General features: G+C 40.2%; 4 protein-coding genes across 8 annotated transcripts; 2 read left to right on the top strand and 2 right to left on the bottom strand.

The window, feature by feature from the left end:
* Positions 1 to 254: 254 nt before the first annotated feature.
* On the bottom strand, positions 255 to 4,593 carry LOC104440803 (ribosomal RNA small subunit methyltransferase NEP1). 4 transcript variants are annotated; one of them, XM_010053817.3, is made up of 10 exons: positions 4,391 to 4,593; positions 3,637 to 3,705; positions 3,076 to 3,393; positions 2,625 to 2,717; positions 2,068 to 2,212; positions 1,866 to 1,976; positions 1,674 to 1,756; positions 1,544 to 1,601; positions 808 to 917; positions 255 to 659 (listed from the first exon to the last, which is right to left on the bottom strand). In XM_010053817.3, the coding sequence occupies exons 3-9, from the start codon at positions 3,370 to 3,372 to the stop codon at positions 838 to 840; spliced, it is 867 nt and encodes a 288-aa protein (XP_010052119.2). In that variant the 5' UTR covers positions 3,373 to 3,393; positions 3,637 to 3,705; positions 4,391 to 4,593; the 3' UTR covers positions 255 to 659; positions 808 to 837. The 4 variants fall into 4 exon arrangements, with proteins under 4 accessions (XP_010052119.2, XP_010052187.2, XP_039159374.1 ...); XM_010053885.3 differs by having other exon boundaries at positions 3,632 to 3,705; XM_039303440.1 differs by lacking the exon at positions 3,637 to 3,705.
* A 6,755-nt stretch (positions 4,594 to 11,348) lies between these two features.
* Positions 11,349 to 14,911, top strand: LOC104440961 (acetate/butyrate--CoA ligase AAE7, peroxisomal). The gene is made up of 3 exons (XM_010053975.3): positions 11,349 to 11,708; positions 12,763 to 13,353; positions 13,612 to 14,911. Exons 1-3 carry the CDS (start codon positions 11,499 to 11,501, stop codon positions 14,506 to 14,508), a joined length of 1,698 nt encoding a protein of 565 aa, XP_010052277.1. The 5' UTR covers positions 11,349 to 11,498; the 3' UTR covers positions 14,509 to 14,911.
* Positions 14,912 to 18,069: 3,158 nt separating this feature from the next.
* Positions 18,070 to 23,718, top strand: LOC104441051. Of its 2 annotated transcripts, none has more exons than XM_039301295.1 (6): positions 18,070 to 18,309; positions 19,508 to 19,640; positions 19,772 to 19,833; positions 19,931 to 21,817; positions 22,416 to 22,560; positions 22,658 to 23,718. In XM_039301295.1, the coding sequence occupies exons 2-6, from the start codon at positions 19,523 to 19,525 to the stop codon at positions 23,320 to 23,322; spliced, it is 2,877 nt and encodes a 958-aa protein (XP_039157229.1). In that variant the 5' UTR covers positions 18,070 to 18,309; positions 19,508 to 19,522; the 3' UTR covers positions 23,323 to 23,718. The 2 variants fall into 2 exon arrangements, with proteins under 2 accessions (XP_039157229.1, XP_010052387.2); XM_010054085.3 differs by lacking the exon at positions 18,070 to 18,309 and adding an exon at positions 18,352 to 18,715.
* A 339-nt stretch (positions 23,719 to 24,057) lies between these two features.
* On the bottom strand, positions 24,058 to 27,509 carry LOC104441147 (transcription factor MYB4). Its single transcript, XM_010054191.3, has 3 exons — positions 27,219 to 27,509; positions 26,945 to 27,074; positions 24,058 to 25,287 (listed from the first exon to the last, which is right to left on the bottom strand). The coding sequence occupies exons 1-3, from the start codon at positions 27,349 to 27,351 to the stop codon at positions 24,384 to 24,386; spliced, it is 1,167 nt and encodes a 388-aa protein (XP_010052493.2). The 5' UTR covers positions 27,352 to 27,509; the 3' UTR covers positions 24,058 to 24,383.
* Positions 27,510 to 27,832: the final 323 nt, after the last annotated feature.

Genomic DNA, 27,832 nt, shown 5'->3' on the forward strand with positions numbered 1-27,832 from the left:
AAGCAACTACAAACAAGAATCGGACATTAATGAATCCGATTCAGGATGAAAACGGTTTATTCATGTCAAGGGGGTTCGTTAGGCTGGAAATTTTTTTGATTAAGGTTTCAAGGTTCGATTTTGCAGCAGAAACAAGTTATATTCTGCATCTCAAATCATTACGCTGAATAGAATATAAGGCAGCTTTTCTCTCGTACTCCTCGTCCAAGGCAACTCGCACGGCTGAGCTTTGCCCTGTACATGAACCAGGATCATCATCAATCAATTAATTGATACGAAAGAAGCTGACATGATGGTCACAGTACAATGACAAGCTTTTTTCCTTTTGTGAACTCTTTGGTCATTGAAATTATACAAGGGCTAAACTTATAGAGAAGTTTTATGATCTGATGATGAGCCATTAACCAACAGCACTACCAAAAAAAATCTAGGTAGGCGGACACAGATTTAGATTGACCGGACACGCCAGGCGCATGTGCGCTATATGTGTGCCTACACCTTCAAACCAGGTTGGATCTCACATGACCACATCAAATTAATTCCTCTCTCGACAAAGTTCTTTCCCTCTGCAACACCTTCAACTCTGTTTTTCACCCCTTGGATCTTTGTAAATTCTCCACCAATATTAGATCTCAGTCTTGCATAATTACCCATAGCACCTGACACAGGAATACCTTATCAGCACTTCAGGGACTTTGCAAAGCGAGGAGAGTATAACAAGCTGGATGGCGAAGTCTCGTGCAAATAATCACAACATTTAGATTGGACTACAGATAAGACCAAGAATAAATGGAGAGATTGGTTCACCTGTCCCGTGAGAGCTATTGTCCAAGCGGGTTAAATAAATTTCAAATGCTTCCGCACGGCATCGCAAATTATGTTGATACAACATGCAGCACTCAATGGATAGTTGGAAACTGTTACAAAGCACGAGGCAAAGTAAGATATACAATAAGCAAAAGATGGCAAGACTCGTATAGATAACATCAATTGCAGCAAAGATATGTTGCTGAAGAAAGACAGCGTCATCACACTGTCAATCAAGCAATACAATTTCTCTGCATATTTTAAAATGAGAAAAATCTTTTCTAAAAAGGAAAAAACAGAACAAAACAAAAGCATCCCCGACTTCCCCTTATTCTACATTTTGCATCCTCTACTTCTAAAATATCCATAAAGCCTATGATCCACACCGTTTACAAAATTCTATACAGTAAAAGATGCAACATGTAATTTTCTTTTTTTGGGAAAAATGGGAGTCCAGGAAAGATAAACTAAAGGATGCAAACTATTTTGTAATATCCCCAGTAACTGGTAATCTAACTTTCACCTTTAGCAAGGGCAGTGACCATTTTAAGGGGAAGTAAATTGTCAATGCACCAGCAATTGGCAGTAACAATCAACGGGGATTTAATCTTTGACAAAAATCACCGCAGTGAAGTGATCTTGTACCATACTGCTAACCCAACATGATATGATACTAGGAAACGATTAGAATTTCTCGCTAAATTTGACAGACGGATAAAAAATATGATCTACTCACTTGAAAGAAAATCATCCGTATACTCCGTTTCAATTTTCCCGTGGGCCATTGCACCAACCTGAATGTGAATACTGTAAGGCATTCTGCTGAAAGATATAATATATTGTTACACAAACTAATACAAACTCACCACAAACACTAGAGGGGTATCATCACCGATAGCAGCCACATAGTCCTGCATTTCAACCAGCTTTTCTGAGCTGTGAGAAAATCCTGAGATACAGAAAGAAAGCAACAGATTTGTTTAATTCACTCAACATTTGAATTGCTTTTTTTTTTTTTTTTTTTTTTTTTGGGGGGGGGATTGATACCCAGTTCTTACCAATTCTTCTGGCATTGACAGGAAGATATTGTGTCACAGGGTTTTTGATCACTCGTAAAAGTTTCTCACGCTTGCCAGCAGCTGTTATACTCAATTTTTGCAGTAATTGCACTGTAAAGACAAAAAATTATTAAAAAATGCCTTAAAAAGAATTGGCTGATAACAGTCAACATGCTATTAGGTAAAAACAATATGTACGTACACATTATGCCTGCGAAGCGCTTGTATGTCCTGGGGATACGGACATGAGGCTTGACTTCAAAGAGCACACCCTTTTCAGTCCTCACATAGACAGCACGAACCTTTCCTGCCTTATTAAGTGGGCTGTCTAGGATCGATAAAAGAGCCTGAAAGCAAAGTCAAGAGTTAAGTGAATTGGTGCAATAGGTAGACACAACAGAAAGCCAACTATTGACATGTGAAAAAAAAAAAACCAGTCAAATGTTAATTTGGTTGTTTACTAAATGTATCTGCTGATTGAGATGCCATTTGCCCATGAATCGGCATCAAAACCTATCTCTATGTCACCACCTGAGAATTCCTTATAGAAGCATGACCAACAGTTTCCATGGTAGGTCATAAAAGTAAAGATCATATGACTAGTTAAACTATCATGAGCTATCAAATAAACTAGTAATAGGGAGCACTCGAATTTAGGGACTATGAAACCCAAGAATGCAAAAATACAGTCCTTCAGTAAAACTTTGTCTGTAAGTCTTCAAGAAAACCACAAAATCCACAACAGTGAAGTTCACAAACCTGGTGAACGATGTCGGGTCTATAATCAGCTGGATTTCTACCATTCCTCTTCAAAAAGTTGGTATGATCATCTGAATTCAAGATCTGATAGGTCTGCAGATGTAACTAAGTCGCTTAGTTTAACGAGAAGCAAGAAGACAACCAAGAAAGACAAGGATACAGACATACACTTTTATTCCATATGTATAACCGTATAAAAACCGATAAATACCAGAAATTTACAGATCTCTCGTACCACTGCAATGGACATTGCTTCTTTTAAAGAAAAATTTTACATTGTGCAAGTGAAGATTAAGTTGATCTGTAAGCATAAAAGTCACGACTCACGGTTCTGACAAACAGATGAACTGTACAATGGATAAAACTGATGGAGAAGGGGGAAAATAAGAAAGACAGATGATTGGCAGCCTAAGTTCAAAACCAATGCACTAAGATTAGAGCAGGGAAAGACCTTTCCAACTTTAGCGACTTCTAATGAAGCCCTCTCGAGAACAAAGGTAACCCCGACACGCTCGGAGCCTTGACTCTGGACCGGTCCAAGTGGTATGCCTTCGAGTTGATGAACCACATCATCCTCTGCTTCTTCCGATTGCTTCTCCTGATTTCCCGCCTCTTCTTCTCTCGATACATCATCCGTTTTTAGTTGCTTCAGCTGTGGTTCTTGCTCCTGTTCCCCTTCCTCAGTATGCTCATCGTACTTCTCCTTCCGCTTTTTGTTCCCTCGTTTGACTCCAAAAGGCCTCACCATCTTTCGAACTCACTATCGATCCTGCAACCAACACCCAAATTCTCTCCATCATTCTCTCCATCTCTCTAAAATCACACCCCCTTTGTCTTAGCGGTTATGCCAGCCGTAGAAACCGCCACGTGGGGCCCCGCGCATACGGCAGCGAGTGGATCGATCCAACGGCCCACGATCCATCTCCATCTCCGATAGGCCCAAAGCTAGACAACCATTCGCAATGGAATATCCTCCAACATATCAGACAACAATTTTTGTCAAGTACCTTACCCGGCAAGAAGATGATAACAGCAAAGATCAATTTGATCCAAGTTGGAGTCCTGATTGTTCACTCCCTGCCTGTTGATAACGGAAAGTATTGTTACAAATTTACTGGAGTCTAGAACCTCCCAAATGTGCTCATGTTAAATTGCCACCATCACGAGAAAAATATCCTAGGGAGATCTGATGGACAGTCCAATGACCCAAATTTGAGCCACATTGAGTGACAACAATAATTCCAGGCCAGTGAAAGACAACCTATTGGCAGTTTAGTGATCTCAAATCTAATTATTCATTCACTGTGTTAAACTCACACTGAGCTCTACAAAAGAACCGAATATTACTGCTTAGCAGAGCTCTGTCATGGGAATGTTATGCCACCTGCATAATTTAGATCATCCCACTGATAACCACACCGAAATCTGTACCCAAACTTCCCCAAATCGCTCTGAGTTTCCATATACCTAATTTTCGACTACGTGTTGACTTCAAAATCTACAATTCTCCTCTACGTGCATAATCCAGCTCTCTCAGAAGGACTGCCCTGAACATTTCTTGGCATGAATTTCAGAGAAAGGGCAGTAACATAATGCAGGTCCAGGAATGAAACGTCAAAAAACACAAAATAATCGCCAGCAACAACCAAATCAGCGGAAAACTAACCACAATCAGTTTTGCACGCAGCAACTATTCAGAAACGAACCACAATCAAAACACAATGCAGCAACTATTCGAACGAAGAACCCAGAGATCAACGATGTACCTAGACAAAGACCAGGAAAACGACCGCTCCAAGGACACCGATCGCCCTCGAGATGGGGCTGAGCTGCAGCCTCTCGCCGGCGGTAGCTGCCGCGAGTGCGCGACCGATGGAAGGACGGCCGGCGGCGACGGGAGGATGAGACGGCGGTGGGGCTGTGAAGCTTGGAGGATGATGGGCAGCCGGGTTTAGGGTTTTGTGTCAACTAAAGGGACGAATCGTCGAATGCACATTAATCAAAATTTAACTATAAAAAAATAATATTTTGTATAATTATTTTATTTAATTCTCTATATATCAGAAATTACTAAAAATTACTTATTATTTGTGACTAAGCTACTAATTTATTGTTGAACTTACTTGTTAATCGTGATTTTTTCCATTTAAGAAAGACGTGAAAACTTAACATTTTCAATGTGTGAAATTATCAATCACAATGTAAAAGTTACTTTCATAACTCACTAAAGTTATTTCCGCAAAAAAAAAAAAAAAAACTCATTGAAATTATTATTTATTCGAAAATTTATCACCATTGGAGAATTTATAACTTAAGTTCTTTTTTCCTTTTGAAATTCTCTATTAACAAATTGATGTCCACTTTATTTCATACATTACGATGGCATTTGGTATATATAATTCATTGAGATTTCACATTTCAAAGAAATGAAAATAATTGTTCGAATTTTTTTAATTAAATTTATCAACTTAAAGAGCAATGTTTTCAAAAATTTGAAGTCATCTTCGTATACACGCTTGAGTGATTGATCATAAGACCTCTCTTATATTGCAAACAAAAGAACCACAACTAATTGGAATTTTAGGTCAATTATTTTATAAGGTTATAATGCCCATCGAGGAAAATTAAACAAATTAAAAATTCAGAGATAACATTACACATTTAGCTAAAGTTCTAATCATCGATCAACACCTGATCCGTAACGAGCAACCCTAGCCTCTTCTCGAGGTTCCCATAATATGCATTTCATGCCAGATCTCACCACCAGATTTGGGCCTTGACCCCAATGTTGCTCATCTTCATCATGGCCCCCACGAAGAAATTGAAGAATCTTCTCTCATCGCTAGCCATGAGCTTGACGCAAGCCTTGGTGGTGGAGTCATTGGCCCACACCTGGTCACTAGCGAGTAACCCTACCTAGGGGTGAGCATGGTCGGGTTGGTCCGGCCACCCCTAACCCAGACCAACCCATGTCGGTGTCGGTCCTCAATTTTAGGACCAGAGGACCGACCCTATTGAGCCCTAGGGGACCGAGGACCTGCACCAACCCAATGGTTGGTCCAGGTCCCAGTCAACCAGGACCGATCGATAATTTTTTTTTTTTTTCGTCTTATTTTTTATACTTCATAAAAAGCAAACCTACATATTCAAATTACACATCCATCGACAATGCGGCATTGTGCAATTAAACTATAAATAAAAATACATATTTAGCAAATTTAAGATTACACAATAATAGAAATTTCGTATTGTAACCACTTATCGAGATATGGGACAAGATGGAAAGTTCTTGTAAGCATCTATCTTAAATATTTATAACACCATATGCAATAGTGTTTTACTGCATTTGATCATGTAAAGTCCACTCAACCAAAAAATAAGCTTCACACCACTTGACTAGCAAATCACCGTAGCAACTGTAGTACTACTCTATTCTTTAAAAACTTCTACCATTTGACACAAATTGAAAAGCAAAATGCAGCTGAAATTCATTAGTAAAATACAATTAAACCATAAAAAGTTCAAAATACTTAATATAAACCATGAATATATAACTTCACATCTTGTTAATTCACTTGAACTTCTAAAACCTAAAAACAAAACAAACGACGCATAATTAATACTCAACAAAAGTTTTAAATTGAAATTACTATTAGTGCTATTGATAGAACATCTCAATATAATATAATATAACAAACATTTTACTTAGGTTTGAATATATAAAAGAATTATAAATAATATAATATAATATACAAGGTTGGTCAGGGTTGGACCGACCCAAACTCTTAGGACCGGGACCAACCCGCACGGTGTTGGTCTTGGTATTTCAGGGACTAATGACCGACCCCCCTTGGGAACCGGGGCCAGCCGGCAAGGTTGGGCCGGTCCGGGGTTGGTCCAGGTCAACCCTAGACCTTGCTCACCCCTAACCCTACCCCTTCTCCAGTCGAGATTCCCATAATACGCGTTGTCGAACTTGAACGGCGACGTGACATTGCTTACAGTAAAATCTCTGGAGTTGGGGGTCTCACGGCGGGCAAATGGCACGTCGGCATTGGCCAAAGCTCAAGTCCACGGTTAGGTCCGTGTGAGTACTTTTGCTGAAATAATAAATCCTAGGTGTGAAATGCGCCACATGCAACGTGATACAATATGCTGATACATCATTTATTAAAATATAGAAAATTTCAATATGTTGAGATACATTATATATTAAATATATTTTTTATATTTAAATTAATTTGATTTAAATTCATAATAAATAAATAATAAGATGGCCTAGAAAGGATTTACACAAAAAAATTTTAATTAATCATTTGTTAGTATAATTTATTATTTCAATTTGACAAATTCAATTATATTCCATCTTAATAATCCATTAAATTTGGAGAAAAAAACAAGCAATCCACATTCCACTATTAAATTTAACATTTAACAATAAGTCCAAAAAAATCCAATTTTCACCATTAAATATAACAAGAAGCCATTCCCCCTTTATTATTTTTATATATTTACATTTTAATCTCTCACTTATTGAAATTTTCTTAAATTAATCATGTACTTGTCGGAATCGCATGTCAAAATTCTAGACTTATGTGTTGAAAAAGTTGATCATGTATTAGATTTTCCAATACCTATTGGTCGCGTGTCGAAGCATTTTGGACACTTGTCGAAGTGTTCGACATGACATGAACACTTTTAAAGAGTGTCGGTGTTTCCTAACTTATAGCTACAGAAGTCGATGGTGTGGCCCCTTGGACAAGGCCGCCATGTCTTGAGTAGAGAGGCCAAAAGAAAGTTGATGGGTGCGTTTGGTTTAGCTCGACGACAACTCTTTCTCGCCTCTCATGCCTTGGCCTGTTGAGATTACATCTTCTTTGTTTGGCCTAGACTATAGACGAGGACTCAAAACTTGATCTCCTTAAGCTACTTCCAGCTCGCATTCCTTTTCTAGCTGACCAATATTCTACCTTGGTGACAAAAAGGGAAGTATTGCACTTTTGTTAATTCAGTTCGAGGCTCAATTAGGACTTACCGCTTGAAAATGAGTTACATGTGTGTTTTGTGGAGAGCAAAGGCCCATGGTGTATTGCTGATTTGTTGCTTGCTTAAATTATTAGTAAAGTTATTGTCTAGGCTACTGAATTTTTTTTATGTGAAATTGCTAAGTGACCAGTTCTTAATTCTAGGATCAGCTGATTAGATCCCTAATCTAAAAAATTAGGAACAGGTCTCTTGGTCTAGTTCTGAATTTCTAGATGGGACCAAATCGGACCGAAAATTGATCACCCCTATTAAGCACACGTTTGTTCCATAAGAACAGATCTATTAGGCGAAATAATCATCATAAGTGATGAACATACGTCAAAAATTCCTTTTTCAATGATTACGGTGTTGCTAGTTGACGGTGCACACCTAAATTTGACTTCCTCTAGGTGGATATGGATTTTCATAAATTGGATTAAATTAAATATGAAAGTATTTTAATAAATGAGCTGGGTATAAATTGAGTTGGATATGAGTCATTAAATTTATATTTTATATAGATTAGTTAAAATGAGTTAAATAGGTTGATTTGAGTTGAATCATTTTCTATCCAATCCAAACATGACTTGACACGCCCATCTGACGGCCCTTGATTTCATAGACAAAAAATTGACATTTTTTATTAGATCATATTAGATCTTCACTCTAAAAAAAAAAAAAAAAATCTATTTAAAATGAATTTTTGCTCTACAAAATCATAAATAAATAAAAGCTTGGGATCTGTCCGGTTCCCATTACCGGGGACGGCGGCCTTTTTTTTCGTAAAATCTGGATCTCTCCAGAACCTCGTGGAAGACGAATTGATTTTGGATTCCCATCCTATAATTTTCCCCTTAGGATGAGAAAATCAATTTGTATTCCGACTGTATCTGAAGTTGAAAATATTAAATTTCTGATTTTTTGGAGTAAACCCAAACATTCGTAACAAATAATTTAAACACGATCACTGTGGGCAAAAGACGCATGTACCTAAAAAGTTGATTACAAAACTTAATAATATATATATATATATATATATATTTATTTATATATGGTGAAGAAAATATATTAGATTCATCGGCATCTCAGGAAACTTTTTATGGCAATCGCATTAGAGAATCAACATGGTATATACAAGACCTATTGAGAAAACTAAATTATTATTGTAAAAAGCTTTTTGTTTTATTGGTTCAAGACATTTAAATGTTAAATCGTGTGTTCATCTATCGGCTTGAATTTATCAAACAATCGACGGAGGTCCATGAAAGACCCCCAAGATTTCATAAGCTATTGTCTGTCCTATGATTTATAAGGCGTGGTAATGAAGCGCTGGACCTTGCTTTCAACTATCATACTCTTTTGGGAAGATTTTATAAAGCAATAGTGTACAGCAAAATGATATTGTATTTCCATTTTAAGCGAGTCAAATAACACGTGAGCTATTATTCAAATGAGTGATGTTGACAAGAAACTATTTGCACTTGATGGCTTCAATGATCGGACTCCTTTTAAGTGCCCCTAATCCATGGCACGTCCACTTTTCGTTGGTGCCTGATTGATATAAATTTGTCCCTTTTGATTCCCATGTGCTGTCATGGTGAATTTCAAATTTACCTAACACCATTTGGACCCTTTCCCATTAGATGCACCATCCATATATGCTTTTAGACATAACCAATCAGCAATCTGCATGTCAATTCAAAAGATTAACCTCTACATAAACGACAAGACATATTATATCGTATCTACATTTTCTAAGGTCATTTCTGTAAAAGGATTCAGATTCTTAAATTACCCCTAGGGCCCTACCTAAATTGTAGATTCATTCAACACGTCTCTGTCCAACTCTTATTTGTACTCTCTTTCCTTTTTCCGTTTGCTATTTTCATAGAAAAAATGAGTTCCGCTACTTCCACCCTTATATAATTATATTCATATGCCTTTCACAAATGTCTTGATCATTCGATTGCAATTTAAAGTGGTGGACCCAAATTTATTTACTTTACTTTTATTTTTTAGTTTTTCTATACATCTACTTACCTGATTAAGAATTTCACATATATATTACATCACTTCCATATAAATTCATTTTGTTGAAAAGATAAATTTCCAAGAAACCTAGTTCTTTTTTACTTGGTTGAACAGATTTATGGATTATTTGTCAAGTAGAATGTAGAACAAATTTGAAATAGATAACTTTTTAACACAATGACTTTCTTTTATATTTTTTCACTTTTATTATGTATATAATCATCAAATTGCTTCTTATCGATTTTATTTAAAATAAACAGAATGATTGCATGAAGAGAAAAACACCCCTTTGAAGATTTTCCATAAAAAAAAAAAAATCACATGACATTCTCCAACGTGACACTTTAGAAGATCAAATTTAATTAGATCTAAACATTTCATAAAAGAAGATTATTAATTTTTTTTTTTTTTTGGAAAATGCTAGTGAAATGGAAATATCATTATTTGAATTGACAAAAATTATTATCACCCATGAACTATTTATGAAAATAATGTTTTTAGTGTATTTTTAGATAATCCTCTTATATATTACATGTTTCATGTAATAGTATCTCGCCAATATACTAAAGAAAAAATATAAAATTTTCAATTTAGTTAATAAATAGACTTGACATCTATTTAGACAAATGATGTTAAAAAAATAAAAATAGTTTACAAAAAAGTGAGTTTTTGAGATAAGATGGACAAAAAATAGATAAGTTGCTATAAGATCAATGATAAACAAAAAACTTTTTAATGTTTTGCTATATGAAAGAATGTTTTTTTTTTTCCTTACTATTGGAAATATAATATTACATGAAGCATGTAAAACATTAAAAGAATATCTAAGAATACAATTTTTTCTTTAATATACTAAAAACAAAATATGTGAAATGTCCTGAATAGAAAAAAGGATAAATATAGAAAAAAAGAGGAATTGTCATCACTTTAAATGAAATTAAAAGATTAATGCTTGTTTTGTCCTTTTTACTATTAAAGGGGTGGATAAAAATTATCCGAATTCACGCCACGTCATCATATCCATCTTTATTCATCTCATTTTCCCCACCTTTTTTTTCTCTTTTCTAATTCAAAAACACGACACGTGATATTATTATTATATCAACTTTCTCTTTATATATGAAAAACAAAATACGTGAAGTGCTTAACTTTGGTAACTAAACCATAAACATCACTTTAAAGTGCAATTGAAAGATCAAGGGATGCTTTTCTCTTTTTACTGCAAAATGGATGGATTTAGTCATTTTATTAGGATGAAATTGACGCCTGCCAAAAAACATTATCCTGATCCACGCAACGTCATCATACCCATTATGCAGCTCATTTTCCCCCTTTTAACTCTTTACCATTTACCAATAAAAAAAGAAAAAAGAAAAAAGAAAATCTTTACCATTTCAGGAACACCACACAAAATATTACCTATCCAAAAGGCAATAAAGGTGCCTCCAAGCCTTGTGGGTCGGATAATTTCAAGCCTTTGACATGTACAGATAGCACTGCCGCAATTTGTGACCAGCTGACTAATTCTAAGAGTCATTATCTCTCTTTTTTTTAAAATTTTTTTTTTAAAATTTTTTTAGTGTCGTCGTGAGCTGTTTTATTCTATTCTATTCCATTTTAATTCATTCATGCGAAATCATTCTGGAATTTTGCCTTCTCTTACATTAAAAAAATTCGTGTCCTGTTCCATTTCTCTCCATCTCCCGGAAAGTTCTGCCTATAAATAAGGAGCGTAAGCGCATCATCAACCTCCATCGCGTTCGTGCGTTAGTCTCTTCACTCACCACCTTGCACCGAGAGAGAAAGAGAGAGAGAGAGATGGCGAGGGACATCGACGATCTGCCGAAGAACGCCGCCAACTACACGGCCCTGACGCCGCTGTGGTTCCTCGACCGGGCCGCCACGGTCCACCCGGGCCGGCGGTCGCTCGTCCACGGCTCCGTCACCTTCACCTGGCGCCAGACCTACCAGCGGTGCCGCCGCCTGGCCTCTGCCCTGTCCAGGCGATCCATCGGCCTCGGCAACTCGGTGCGTTTTATCTCGTTCTCCGCTGTACTCGCGTGCTCTGTTTTTCTCTCTGTTTTCCATTTCCACGTTTCTGGCGATGATGATGATGATGACGAAAGTGAGTAGTTCGGCTTCTGGGTATGTAGACAGCAGAAAATTGCGAGCTCCTAGAGGGTGGTGAGCAGTTATGAGATCGGAAATCGAGATACTTGTCCTGTTCGGTTATCTCGTGCTCTGTTTTTTTTTTCCATTTCCATGATTCTGGCGATGATGATGATGACGAAAGCGAGTAGTTCGGCTTCTGGGTATGTGGACAGTCGAGTGTTGCGAGCTCCTAGAGATTGGTAAGCAGTTATGAGATTGGAGAACGAGATGCTTGTCCTTTCCCTTTCGGGTAAAGGTACGAGGACGCTTGTGTTCTGTTTATTTCGTTTTTGGATCCGACGAGGGATCGAGTTATATGTCCTTTATCGGCGTTGTTCGTCCGATCCAAGTCTTCGATTCCCCTGATTCGGGTACTGGCATGACGTTCTCCTGGTCTGATGCGAGTGATGGTGGAGAATCGGATGCGAATTTCTTTAGTAATGGTGATGTGATCCGTAGGGACTGGTTTTCTCTTTTTGAAAAGGATCCCGAGGGTTTAAATAGATGCTAAGTTGCTGTTTGAGTTCAGATGGCAGCAGAGTCCTGGGAAACGGGAAACCGATGATTTTATATCTGCGATGTGAAGATTTTTAACTGTGAAATCAGAGCTGAACTGAGCTAGATACATAGAATTGAAGTATTGGGTCTCGCTTACGAAAAAAAGTAGGGTTTTTTATTAGGTTAGGGTTCAGATTGCCAACTTGAATATGTGAAGTTTTCACAGCAGCAATTTTGCCGAATGTTAAGTTTTCATTTCTTTGTGGTGATGCGGGACATTGTCCAGATGCGATTGAGTTTTGTTTCTCACCAATTGACGGTTTGAAATTGTTCGAAATCCGCTTTGCTTGTTGTACATTCCATCATAATTCTGGGCGTGCAACGTGATTCTTTGTGTCTTCTTCAATCCTTGCTGCTTGATGTCACTGTGCAGGTTGCAGTGATTGCGCCGAATGTCCCTGCCTTGTTTGAAGCTCATTTTGGGGTTCCGATGGCTGGAGCTGTTGTAAATGCTGTCAATATACGCCTGAATGCAGCAGCTGTTGGTTTTCTCCTCGGCCATTCATCTTCTGAAGTCGTAATGGTGGACCAAGAGTTCTTCCCCTTGGCTGAGGAAGCTCTGAAAATAGTAGCGGAGAAGAGTGATAAAAATTATAAGCCTCCACTTCTGATTGTTATAGCGGATGAAAGCTGTGACCCAAGAACACTTACGCATGCTTTAGGAAAAGGGGCAATTGAATATGAGAAGTTTTTGGAAACCGGAGATCCGGAGTTTGCTTGGCAACCACCGGAAGATGAGTGGCAGAGTATCGCTCTTGGTTATACTTCGGGTACGACTGCCAGTCCGAAGGGAGTTGTATTACACCATCGAGGAGCATATCTCATGTCTATAAGTGCTCCTCTAGTCTGGGGGATGAATGAAGGAGCCATTTACTTGTGGACTTTGCCTATGTTTCATTGTAATGGTTGGTGTTTCACCTGGGGACTGGCAGCCTTTTGTGCAACCAGCATATGCCTTAGACAGGTAATCTTTAAGGTTCCGAAAATGCTGTTTTTCTACAAATTTGGTGGACAATTCTTTGCTGCCTAATAATATCTTATAAAGCATGATGGAAGGAATTGTTTCACTTGTGTTTATTACAAGGACTCTCTGTTCTAACTAGTTTAGCTTGGTTACCGAATGTGCTGATGTGTGAGTAAATGCCTTTACTCTGTTAGACATCAAAACTTCTAGCTTGCTTAACAGAGAAACCTTTTTTGTCGTGTCTTTTCTCGCCCTCAGGTAACAGCTAAGGCAGTCTATTCGGCTATCGCCAAATATGGCGTGACTCACTTCTGCGCTGCGCCGGTGGTTTTGAACACAATAGTCAATGCCGCGCCTGAAGACACCATACTCCCTCTCCCTCACACAGTTCATGTAATGACCGCTGGTGCCGCCCCACCCCCTTCTGTTCTCTTTGGAATGTCCCAAAAAGGCTTCCGTGTTGCGCACACATATGGGCTCTCTGAAACGTATGGTCCTTCCACCATCTGTGCATGGAAGCCCGAGTGGGATTCGCTGCCTCCAGAAGAGCAAGCCCGCCTCAATTCACGCCAGGGCGTTCGTTACACAGGTCTGGAAGGTCTTGAAGTTTTAAGCACTCAAGACATGAAGCCCGTTCCTGCTGACGGGAAAACAGTAGGAGAGATAGTGATGCGGGGCAACGTTGTGATGAAAGGCTACCTGAAGAACCCAAAAGCCAACGAGGAGTCTTTTGCAGGGGGATGGTACCATTCTGGAGATCTTGGTGTCAAACATCCTGACGGATACATTGAAATCAAGGACAGGTCAAAGGACATCATCATCTCCGGAGGCGAAAACATAAGCAGTGTAGAGGTCGAGAATGCTCTATACACGCATCCAGCGATTTTAGAGGTATCTGTGGTTGCCAGGCCTGATGTCCGATGGGGGGAGTCTCCTTGTGCCTTTGTGACACTGAAGCCGGGAGTGGATAAATCCGATGAGCGGCGACTGGCACAGGATATAATGAAGTTCAGCCGGGAGAAACTACCGGCTTATTGGGTTCCTAAGTCAGTCGTCTTCGGGCCATTGCCAAAGACGGCTACGGGAAAGATACAGAAGCATGTGCTGAGGGCCAAGGCAAAGGAAATGGGACCTGTCAAGACCAGTAAATTATGAGTGCGCCATGGTCGAGCTGGTTTTAGTCACTTCTCTTCGTCAGTACTTTGAAGAAGCCTGCTTTGCATGCAAATCTTTAATAACGGAACACCTTCCTTCCTACTTTTCTTGAGAAAAAACTATTCATTTTCCTGATGATACTGTTGGATTTGGAATATTGTCGGAGCTAATTTCAGGTCGCAAAGCCTGACTTTGCAAAAGGGTAGAATTGGGCCTTAGAGATGGCCGACTTTCAAGGAAGGTGAACTAGTGTACGAGTCCATGTCGTTTTCGCAGGAAATGGGGTTGGGTTTTGCCTTCCCATCTCTCTCATCAAGTCAATGGATAAGCCTTAGCCAGAAAATGATAAACAGGTGAATAAACATCGTCTAGACGAAAGAATGCTTATTAGTCTTGTCGGCTACCAATCGGGTGTCGACACTTTGATATTATCTATTCGATTGGATTGTAGACTTTTTCATAACCATATGTGCACAAAGATTATCTTTTAAGCCTCGTGGATGGAAAGAAACTGAGCAGGAGAGAGCGAGAGGAGACGTCAGCAAAGGCCAAACGGGTCGGTATTTGAATCCGTTATGTTGACTATACTATAGTCTCCATCGACTTTCAAGCTTTTCTTTGTCACCATCCATATTTGCACAAAGTAGAAGAAGTTGGGTGTACTTGAAAGGAACTCGCGATCTCCACCGGTCAAAATTAAATGGGGTCTGCCCTAATCATAAAACGTTGACCAGCACGCCCCTTGAGGTCACTTGCTTACCCATTCATTCTCTCTCTCTCTCTCTCTAAAACACCCTCTTCATCTGACTTTGTTTGTGATAGGGTGAAACGTTAAGAAGGGTCGAAGGAAAGACATCATCATTGCAATTTATGGCTCCACTTGCCCAATTTAGGCAATGTTCACTTGCTGGCCTTTGGCGAAGCTTGCTCCTACTAGTCATAGGTAAGGATGAGCCTTGTTTGACCTTGTCGTCGTTGGGCGAGCTCAACCTAGCCTCGCCTGAGGTCAATGAGTTGACCTCACTAGCCCTCGCCTCTAGCTGATCATTGAGGCTCGATGATCAACTATAGGAACAAGAGAAGAAAAAAGAAAAAAAAGAAATTACAATTACAAAATTTCAAAAATGATGAAATGAATAAAAAAGAAAGATAGGTATAATAAAAAAAATGTAAATAAATATGATATAGGCAAGAGAGTCGAAGCATTATGTTTCCCGAAATCGAGAAGGTGAATAATCATGGATTCTCTCTCTTACTGTATATATCATTTGCTTACAAATTTATTCCATCAATGTTGCTATAACTCGTTTACATTTCTTGTCATACTCGAATTTGTGATTTTGGATTGATGTAATGAGCTCCTTTGCTAAAGTTATCTCTATCCATATATTTGTCGTTTCTTTAGCGGTGAATTGAAAAAGATTCCTATCATCTCCTTTGTGCATTTTTAAGTTCATTTACACTAATGCACAACATAGCAAATAATGGACATGATATGAAACAGATGGTCCATCTTCGTCAGAAATCCCTCATGACCCTGTTACTGATAAGCTTTTGTCACAGTAGGAGATTGATAGCTTTATTCGTGCCTTCACAAAGCAAAAGACGGAGACAACTCAGATAGCTCAGCAAACAACACTAAAGAGGGATTTAGTAATAAGATAGGGTAGTGTGCTTTGCTAATGTACTAAGTGTGGAGTGTGCTTTGTATGTTTTGGACCGTACCACGTGCTTTAGCAGGTTTGTACTAGATATGGAGCATGCTTTGTATGCTTTACCACGTGCTTTAGCAGACTTGGTGTGGAGTGTGCTTTGTTTGTAATGCTTTAAGCATCTTTTGTACTCTGTGATTTTCATTTGTAGCATCATTAAAGGGACTTGTCCTCGTCTCCTCTAGATGCCTCGTGATGTTTGATGTAGCTCATACTTATATAAGGCAATGTATTGTGTATTGAGGAGACAGACTAGCCTTCCCTAAATAAACATGTATTGTGATATCTCATGGCTTTCTAAGTCCTTTTTCTTCCTATCCTAGAATGGCTTCTTCTGATTAAGAACTTTGTTGTTAACTCGGTCAAATGGCATGGTTCTAAGTTTGCTCTCCACTTGTTACTTTGTGGAACTTGTGGATCAAAAAATATGATATTCCAAAGTCCAGATTCAAGAGTAAAAGGTCAAGAAACTAAGAGGCGGTCCCCTAAAGAATGGCCTGTGGTGCCTTTTAGTTGGTGATGCATACATGTCTTGGCCTTTTGTTCTCGAGACTCTACCTTTGGTATAACTTTATTATTGCAATTCACTAAATAATGGAGGACATATATTTCTCATCCTACTCTCATTAAAAATCCAAATGATTAGTCGAGTAGTTTGAACATTTTAACACCCCCTCCACGGGAACTATAGCTTTGTCATAGGCAATCTCTCAAAAGTTGCATAAATAGTAATCAAGGGACAATTACCAAGGGTCGACGGTCGCTGCAATTATGCTAGATTTGTAGGGTCAATGTAAGATTTAGAGAATCGAAGGTCACCGAGACATGCGTGATGTTGGCTAGGGGTGATCGGTTTTGGGTTTGATCCGGTCTCACATAGGAATTGAGAATCGGACTAAATCCTAGTTTTTGGGATTAGGGACCGGATTGACTAGTCCGATCTAGTTTCATGGAATCGATTACTTAGCCAAAAAATTATATATACATATAAAAAATACTAGAGTTGTTACTATTTTAGAGTTTATTGCTGTTTTAAGAAATTAAAAAATATATATTTTTGAAAAAAGAGTTGGTCCAGTTTGGTTTAGTTCCCACCAGAACCGAGAACCGGATTGATGTATCTGGGAATTGAATCAAATTAGTCAGTCCAATCAGTCTTGATTTGGGTGGTTCGATGTGCTTACCTCTAACACTAGCGGAGGGTCACATGACACTCGTGCTTAATTTGAAGCCCTAACTAACTGAGTCAAGCGAGCCCTACCCAACGCTTGTCGTCCTTGTCAAGACACGACTTGCCAGAGGTCGCATGAATGGAAGTCAACTTGCAAGGGTCGTGCAGCCTCAGATGACCGGTTCGGTTTTCTTGGTTATTTTATATTTACTTAAAATACATAACTAAAGTCCTCAATAATCGTAACTTTTATTGCCAAACAACATCAAACCAAAGTTGATCTCCAAAGCAATCTTTAACCAAACTTCACCAAATGCACCGTAGGCGTCCGGACAATCTCCACCAAACATCCAAACTTTCGGGCAGATGTCGTGAACTAGGCCCTAAAACGGTGGGCCTACCGTAAATCCGAGATGGCCCACGCGTCGACGGCCCGGAGCGACTGTCCGGACTGGAGAGCGTACCGTCCACGGTGACGTTATCGAAACCTACGACCGACCCCGCATGTCCGGAAATGCCACTCCTCTCCCTGTTCGGAATTTGAATTCTCCATCCCTCCTCCTCCTCCCCCAAAAAAAAGAGACGTTAGAAACGCCACCTTTTTTAAATATTGTCATTATACTCTCTCTCTCTCTCTCTCTCTTCCCCACCATTAAATGCTTTTGAACTGAGCAAGAAGACCAAGATAGCCCCCCCCCCTCTCTCTCTCTCTAAAACATCTCTCTGCAACGCAGCATTCACTTCTCTCTTTCTCTCTCTACCTTTCTCTCTCTTGCTTGCGTCCGTTCCGGCCTTGGAGATCTTCTTCGCGGCTTCCCGTCGTGATTTACTTCTTCTTCCCCACACTCTCCCTCGCCGGGAGATGAACGTGCCCTGCCCGGAAACCGGCTGATCTCGCCCCGCCGTCGCTGGAAAACCGTGAGTACTACTATTGCAGTGAATGCACGGGAATTCTGGGTCCTCCTTTTCTTGATGTTTCGGTGATCGTCCGGTGCTTTTTCGTGTTCCGATCGAGTCTCCGCTTGCGATTCTTGAATCGATTTTGCTTTGGGGAGGGGTTTTTTCGTTGTCGTTCGTCGTGGCGTCTGATTAAGTACCTGTTTGCTGATTGTATTGGGTTGATTTGCTTGGAGAGGGATGGTGCGTTGGCTTTTCCTCCCTTGGAGCTTATTGTGCTTCTTGTTTCGGTATTTCGGTGACCTTTCTGTTGAGCATTTTGGGAAAGTGGAAAAAAAATTAAAATTTCGAATTGCGGTTTTCGCCGGGAGATGAACGTGCTCTGCCCGGAAACCAGCTGATCTCGCCCCGTCGTAGCTGAAAAGCCGTGAGTACTATTACAGTGAATGCACGAGAATTCTGGGTCCTCCTTTTCTTGGTTGTTTCGGTGATCGTCCGGTGCTCTTTCATGTTCTGATCGAGTCTCCGCTTGCGATTCTTGAGTCGATTTGCTTTGGAGATGGATTGGCTATTTTGTTGCTTCCTTTTGAGCTCGTCGTCGTTCTGGGTCCTACTTTTTCGTCGTGGCGTCTGGTTAAGGATCTGTGTGCTGATTCTATTGGGTCGATTTGCTTAAGGAGGGATGCCGCATTGGCTTTTCCTCCCTTTGAGCTTATTGTGCTTCCTGTTCGGTATTTCAGTGACCTTTCTGTTGGGTATTTTGGGAAAATGGAAAAAAAATAAAAATTTGAATTGTGAGTCTCGCCCTGTAATTGTTAGTCTACTGGAAGTTCAGATCCCGTGCATCCATGTTTCGTTTGTCTCCTGCAAGTTCAGAAATTGAGTCCTGCAGCTAGAAGTTTTGTGGTTAATAGGCAAAACAAAGATAACATGATCCTTCCTGTGTGGAATGTTGCAGTTGTCACTTATGAGGTGAATATTCACAGGAGTGCACGAAAGTTAAATCTCGGAAATGTTGGTGTCAGAGTTTTGGTTAGATCATTAGACATTTACATTTACATTGACATTCTCGCTGCTACATTTTGTGATCTATGCTGATTGCCGAGGCTTTTACTTTGAAACTGCATTTTGAGTGATGGAAAGAGTAGCATTTGCTTTGATCATTCCATGGATGGATCTTGGTAGTCCATAGAAGTTTCACTTCATGATTCTTTTGCAGTCTTGATCCACAAAAATGGGTATTGATAAAGATGGTCAAAAAGGTGGCGGTTATGTAGGAGGTTTCTTTCAGCTCTTCGACTGGAAAGCAAAATCTCGTAAGAAATTATTCTCGAGCAGGTCTGAGCTGCCAGGTATGGATTTGCTCCTTTGTGCAGATACTGGGTATTAGGATATTTGTGTATTTGTCTATTCATAGTTTCTAGTTGTGTTCTCATTTTTCATTACTGATCACAAATTCCCTTTTTACTGTCTCTTTACACAGAGCACAATGCAAAGCAGGGAAAGCGAAGGGAAGGGAATTTGCCTATGACACGCGTCTTCCTGGTGGATATACAGCTTTGACATCATCATTTTCCGTCTATTTACTTGATTTATGATATGATATAAACTCAGACATTTTAAATGTCATTTGTATTTGCAGGTAGATGAGGATGAAACTGGGATGGCGTCTAGTGCCAAAGGGTATAGTGACTATAGTTGTGCTTCATCAGTTACTGATGACGAAGGCTATGGAAGCAAGGCTCCCAATGTAGTAGCCAGGCTTATGGGATTAGACTCGATGCCAACTAATTCTTCAGAACTGTACTCGTCCCCATTTTTTGACACTCAATCTCTCCACGATTCCCAACGTTACGGGAGAAATCTCGACTTTCCTCCCAACTACCAGATGATGTATTCTGAAAATCTAGCAAACAAAATAGAGGGTCCCGTCCGGAGAAATATGGAGTCGAAGCCACCACAGACTCAGAGGATTGTAAGTAGGCCGATCGAGAAGTTCCAGACAGAAGTTTTGCCGCCAAAGTCAGCTAAATCTATACCAATTACCCAACACAGGCTTTTGTCTCCTATCAAGAGCCCTGGATTTGTTCCAAGCAGGGATGCTGCTCACATAATGGAAGCTGCTGCCAAAATTCTTGAACCTGGGCCTCAATCAATGAAAGGGAAGACGCCCATTTTTGGTTCTTCTGAACCCAGGGCTCAATTAACCATGAAGAGTAAAATGCGAACGCTTGATTCCTCTTCTGGTTATATGAAAATTAGGCATGCCAAAGAGAATGAAGAGATTGCGAAAAAAATATCTCTGATAGACGAGTCTTCGGTACCACTTAAAGTGCGAGATCTGAAAGAGAAAGTCGATGTTTCTCAGAGAACATTCACACATGCTGAAGTTCCTCAAAGGCCAGTTGAGTCAAATGCTGCCAGGTTTCTTAAAGGACATTCTCTCAACAAAAGCTGGAATGGAGTAGACGCATCATCTTACCGAGGTCCTCCTGACAAAGAAGAAGCTTCTTCCAGTTCTAAGAGTAAAGGGAAGTCTGTTTCACTTGCAATCCAAGCAAAAGTCAATGTTCAACGCAGAGAAGGGTTATCGTCAGTTGACAGAAGTCTAGTACGCCAGCAGGAACTCAGCGATAATAAGTTAAGCCAGCCCTTCAGAAGCCAAGCACGTACACAGAAGAATTCCCAGAAGAAATCTCCTCTGCATAGCGCCTCTGGAATTCTAAGGCAGAATAATCAGAAACAGAATTGCTTACCAGATAAAGAAAGGCTTCCCTCCAAGTCCTTCGTGCAGAATTCACAAGGTAAAAGAGTGTCGTCAGGGGATTCTTCTGGACAGCAAAAGACAGCTTGTAAATTGGTTGGAAGCTCCAAAGCTGGATCAAGGAAGTTGGATGTGATTGGCAGTGAAAAGGACAATTCACAGTCTAATACAAAGTACTTCCCAAGGAAAAAAAGGTCAATAGATGGGGAAGTTCATTTTGAGAAAACTCGTGCAGTACATGATGCGTCCATAGACAAAAACAGGAAGGCAGTCCAATCACAGCCGACTTTACATTTGCCTTCCAACTGGGCTGAAGAAAGTAGAAAGAATGGAATGGATGTCATTTCTTTTACTTTCACAGCGCCATTGGCACGATCTATGGGTGGCTCTGAGTCCTCGGGCCAGAAAAACTCAGATTATCTGGGTGGGAGGATCTTCTCCCAGTCAGACCGTACGAAATTAACACCTCAGGGTTATAACATGGTAGGCAGTGATGCTCTAAGCAAACTTCTGGAGCAGAAGTTGCGGGAGCTATCTTTCGAGATTGGGTCATCTTCACAAGATTCTACCATCGTAGATTCGCCTTCTAGTTCGGCATCAACCTTTCAAGATTCAGCACCCCCACAAAATGCAGTTTGCTCAATACTGAGGTCATGTGACAAGAGTGACCAAGGTGGGCTCTTTAGCAGTAGAATAGGCAGTGAGTACCAGAATGATCTTTTTCCCACTAATCAACCTCCATGCAGACTTAACCACAATCTTCAGGTACATGCTTATCTGTGCTATATTTCCAATAATGGAACATATTCAGAATTCTCTGAAAATGCAACTCTATAGTAAATTTATTTTAAAGGGTTCAAAGACACAAGTAATTTAAACATCTTTTGTCTGTACCTGGATGCTTGGCATATATCACTTCTTAATTTTAAGTGGATGACCTGCAGCAATTCAGTTGCAGTTATTTGCTTCATTTATATGACTGCAATATTCTCATATGTCTTGATATAGAGAGTACTCGCTGAACCATCTGTGTAGTACATTTGATCAATAACGAGGTATATATCAATGGCGAATACAACCTTGTTTTAATTGACAGACGAGAAGAGGCTTCTTTTTGTTTTTCAAAGTAGAGATATCTTAGCTCGAATGAAGAAGAAAAAAGTAGAGATCCCTTTATGAAAAAGGCCCTAGGTCAGGGTGTCATATGTGTGCTTTTTGGTTGTGTTAGCAATCTGGATCCGCACCAAGTGTCTTTTTGAACATTTTGGATGCAGATGATATGCTGAAATCTCCATCTGTAAGGCAATTCTTGGTAGCATTTGTTATATCTGGTGCTAATCAACATATATTGTATGATTTCCAGGGAGTTGTTGAGAAAGAGGACCTTGCTACAAAAGCAAAACAATTACTTGACTACAGGCATCCTAGCCCCGTCTCTGTCCTTGAACCGTCTTTCTCTGCTGAAAGTTGCTTATCTTCTGACAGCATGGACAGTTCTTATACGGAAGGTAATAAAATCTCATCCTAATGAACAACTCGCCATACATTGTCTATTCTCCATTTACAAATTGAAAATAACATAAACCAAATGGCATCTAACATCAGGGACCAGGCAGCCATCTTCCCAAGCTACAGAAATTCTAGGGTTGGGCTTTTCCAGAAAATCACATTCAAGTGAAGCCGATATAGACTTGTCGGATTCAGCTTCTTCTCTGTCAACGGGAAGAACAGTTGCGAGGAGGCATGCGACTGTTGAAATCTCTACAGGCTTTTCAGCTTCGAATGATTGGGAACTAGAATATGTGAAGGAGATTCTGTGTAATGTAGAGTTAATGTTTAGAGACTTTGCTTTGGGTCGAGCTCGTGAGATCATAAACCCACATCTCTTTGAACAGTTGGAAACTCGGAAGGGCTTTATGGAAAGTGATGATGCCACTGATTCCAGGCTGACAAGAAAGGTACTGTTTGATTGCGTCAGCGAATGTATGGATTCAAGATGTAGGCGTTGTGTAGGTGGTGGATGCAGAAAATGGTCTAAAGGCTTGGCAATGGTGAGGAATGAACGGCTTGCTGAAGATGTGTGTAAAGAGATTCTGGGTTGGAGAGGCTCGGGGGACTCTATGGTGGACGATCTTGTGACCAAGGATATGAGCACTCCGAATGGGAAATGGCAGGACTTTGAAGCTGAGGTTTTCGTAATGGGGCTAGAGATTGAGGGTGATATACTCAGTTCCTTGATAGACCAAGTAATTGCTGATGTTCTGCAATGAGGCACGGGGCTTATGATCTTCTAGTTCACTCTCCCTCTGTTAATACTGGCAATGAGCTTCTCATTTTTGACAACTTCTGAAGAACCCTGTTCATGGCACTGCTACGGTTCGCCCTCAAAGAGACAGAAGCAGCCACTGGGAAAGAACCTCTGCATTCTCTAGCGACCATTCAGCTCGGAATTTTATTTGATTTATTATTGGTTCCCATGAAAGGAACCCCTGATTTCGAAGGCGTGAGGTTGTCTGGTCTGATGCTTCGGTTTTATGATGCACAAGCCATCCTTGTACCTCAACCACGATGTTCTGTCGTTAGAACTGTTTGTGTGTCAGATTTTTTAAAATTATTGCCTGTCGAGCATCTTGCTTCTGCTGTGAAAAGAGGACACCCCTTCCTACTTTTGTTCGTGTTCTTGACGTGGTGTTTGTGCAATGGTGCCAGTAGGATCTCTTGGTGTGACCAGGCAAATCACTGCCGCAAACGGAAGCGCTAAGTAGAAATAGATGCGCATGGTGGAAGGCATTGAGACTAAAAGAAGAATGATACCCGACTAAGGTCTCAAAGCGGAAATAGATGCATGGTATGCTTCACTAGCCAATTGGTTGGACTTAACCGACGCTTTTTTCCGCAATTAGTTCGGCTAGGTTTCAGAACCAGCTTTACTATTCCAATTTATTGCCGAGTACTCTCCACGAACTTAATGACGCTTTTTTTCAGCAATTAAGCTTCATTAAAGGTGCCTTAAAGATAAACTCGTTAGTGTTGGCAGGGGGAATTACTCAAATCATACAATTTCAAACACTTAAAATCATTTCCTCTGCATCCGGAGATTGCAATTTCATTTCCTATGCATCATCCTAATCTGGAATAGATAGAGGAAAGAAGATTGTATGATCAGTTTCATTATTTGACAAGTAACACGTTAGGAATCAGACTCTCAGAGTGATCGCTAAGCAATTTTCTAAATGATCACGGTGATGAACCTCATAAACATTCTTGACCTTGAAGTGAAATCCTGGAAACCTTTTCAGTAGCAAAGCCTTGTCATTCTTCTTCTACTCGGTCACATAATTGTCTCTCTTTTCATCGCTGCGGTACTATCACTGGCATTTTCTGCATCACCGTTGCCGCTGTCACATAACCAGGACAACGTTTTATCTTCATTTTCCCACTGATTATCGCCGCAACCGACTCCGCCTGCCCAATCCCAATCGAACCATTCATCGAACCCCGAGTCGTTATTGTACTTATTGTTGTTCATTGACGAAGAGGAAACGTACCACTCCCCGGTACTGCTCTCGGCATTCGATTTCGAGCTCCAAATGCTGCTCTCTGTCTCCTCCGTTACCGGCATCAACTTCTCCATCACCGCGAACTCGTTCTCGCTCTCCTCAAAGCGACCCACCACCCCATTCTCACCCTCCAATTTCAGAGCACCAGCATCCTCAATGTGCAGCATACAATTAAGTCTCATTATTTCCCTGTCTACCCACTCACATGGTCCCAAGAAAAGCCCCTCGGCCTCTGCCGCTACTTCATTATTGAGGCCAGCGTCCGTGTCGATACGAGAGCCGTGAACAACATCCTTGTTGCTCTCCTGTGCTGCTGTTTTCTTGTTTGGGACCCATGAGGGCTCTGAGCTCATGACTTGGCTTCCCCCAACTTGCCCTTTAATGGGTGCTTGTGCTTCTTTGCCTTTCTCACTTTTAGGAACAGTACTGTGGTTGGGCCTCTCCGGTGGCATTGATGTGAAGCTGCTCTTTCTCATGCTTGACCTGCTTGTCCTTCCTCTCCGCTTGCCTGTGCCAGCTATCTTGACGGCATTCATGGGGGTAGGTAACGAGGGCTCGACCCTTGCTGATGTGGATGGCCGTGCGACATAAATTTTCCGGCTCAAATGGGAGTTCCAGTAGTTCTTGATCTCATTATCGGTCCGCCCCGGCAAGTGCCCGGCTATCAGAGACCACCTACATTATCAACCAGAATTATTTTCCCCTTAACTCGATCATGGTTAAAAACTAGCTAGAGACGGGCATAGGATCGCCCAACGCTTTAGAAATCTATATAGAATGGTTTGGACATGGAGCTGAAGGTGACAATAAGCATGCCAAGATGGTAAGATAGTAATATTAATTTCCAAGATTCATTAGCATTCAAACTTAGAAGCATGAGAATTAAAAGATCTGAACTGGGAATCTCCATTGATGAAGATAAATGAAAATTGTCCTTCATGCGAGAGAAGAAACAACCTTGCATTATCGAGCTCTGCCTCGAATTAAAGCCATATTCATAAACACAAAGCTTTAGCCGCTTTTGGGGGAATGGAGTGAAGCCCCACGATATTGCAATTACTCAACCTAAGTAGACGATCTACCCTTTTTTTGTGTGGCTAATCTAGTAACAAAGGCCAAGGATCATACTAATCTATGCCATGTGATAGAAGCTCTAAAAAATTACAAGTTCCATCTAGCTAGAATGCAATTTAACTCCGATGGTCCTCCATCGTGCATAAACAAGAAATTATAACTTTAGTCATGTAGACCATAGGATTGCTTTTACCTGTAGGGCTATCACGATAAGGTTATGACCATGAAAGGCGGCTTATTTAAAGGAAGTTCATGCCAAGATTGCTCTTGAATGCTTTACCTGATTTTTGGGCCCGAAAGCGATTAGGATCTATTGTGGTCCCATTCAACATCTAATATTTTACAAAGTGGGGTGAGATAATATAAAAGTCAAAACTACTCTAGAGGGGGCAACCCTATAAATAAAAACTAGAGAAAAAAAAAAAGAAGAAGCAAAAAAGAGAAAGATGATGGTTAACGTGAAAGTTGCGGAATATAGGCCCAAAAGGAAGTAAGCCGAAAACTTGATTTTATCGGACCACCCCGCAAAAAGACGAATCACTTTTTATGAAAAATGATAAAGGCGTGTGTCGGTTCCTGTCACTTGAGAACCAGATCGGTCGTCTCTGGGTGGTTCCTACTGGAATTAATCTAGTTCCGATTTCTGGGGAGAAATCATACTAACTAATCAAACCAGATCTAATTGGCTGAGAGTATATTTTTTTTTTTTTTAATAAAAACTTATACAAAAATTATAAAAAATAATAATAATATCGTTGTTTCTTGAGATATCCTGATTTCGATTCCATAATGAATAGGGTCGGTTCTTGATTCCACAAATTGGAAACTGATCCTTTTCAATTCGGTTTTCGATTTTAAGATGGGAATTAACCCACCTTGAAGCTGATCATCTTTAGAAAAGGACAAACGAAACTTGAAGATGACTTGAGAGGGAGCGGTGGAAACACATATTCTTCAACTTTTGCGCCTCAACTAACTTCATTATTAGCAATCCCATCCAAGTACCTAATGCTAAAATACCTTGGTTTTAACGAAAATGGACTGATGTTGGCCCCCCATATCATTTTCGGAAAATACAGCTTCAAGAGTTCAACCACATAACATCCTTTCTGGAACATAAAATGTAATGGGGTAGCAGAACTGTGGTATAAAGATGGTAGCTAGAGAATCAATGTTACCGGATTTGATCCCACGAACACCATAAAAACCCCTAGAATCAATAATGAGCGAAGAAAGATGGTAGCTAGAGAATGCTCACCGATTACCCAAAGTGGCATGCAATTGTACGATGAGTTTTTCTTCTTCAGCAGTGATGTTCCCCCTTTTCAAGTCAGACCTCAAGTAGTTGATCCATCTCAGTCTGCAACTCTTGCCACACCGCAGTAAACCTAATTTACAAGGGTTTTGCAGAACACCTTCATAAGCTTAAGCTCTAAGATGAATTAACGACGTTGTGGGAACCATGTATAGTAATTCAACCAAGAAATCGAAAACAAGGAAGGCCCTGTAACATTCTCATCAGATGACAGTACCTGCATTCTTGGGGAGAGATCTCCAAGAGCCTTCACCATGGGCTTGAATGTAGTTGGTCAAGATTTCGTCTTCTTCTGCTGTCCATCTCCCCCTCTTCAACCCCACTTTCTCACAACATGGAGCTCTTCCCATCTCTCTCTCTGTCTCTCTCCTCTCTCTCTCTCTACACACACTCTTCACACACACACCGTCTCTCTCTATATATGGGTGAGTGTAATGTTTTGGTGCTCTTTGAAGTTAGCAAAATGTGCCTAATTCAGAGAGAGAGAGAGAGAGAGAGAGAGAGAGAGAGAGAGAGAGAGAGAGAGAGAGAGAGAGAGAGCCGCTATATAGGTAAGGTGCTAAAGCCACCAATTTATAGTTCCAATAGCTTTTTCAGCTTCATAAGTACCACTGAATGTACACATACGTGCTTCAATTTTTGTCACCAATTTATGTCCTTGAAAGTTGGAGGAAGTTATGAAGATTACGTAAGGGAAAAATCACTTTCTCATCATAATATGATTAAATTGAGTAACGCATGAGAGATCCTAATGTGATGTAGAAAATTTTCAATCCAACATGACATGTGATCCTTATTGAAGTTAGGTTTGCAAGACTAAAATCAGTAAGA

Source organism: Eucalyptus grandis, chromosome 1, assembly GCF_016545825.1.
Source record: "Eucalyptus grandis isolate ANBG69807.140 chromosome 1, ASM1654582v1, whole genome shotgun sequence".
Classification (NCBI taxonomy): Eukaryota; Viridiplantae; Streptophyta; class Magnoliopsida; order Myrtales; family Myrtaceae; genus Eucalyptus; species Eucalyptus grandis.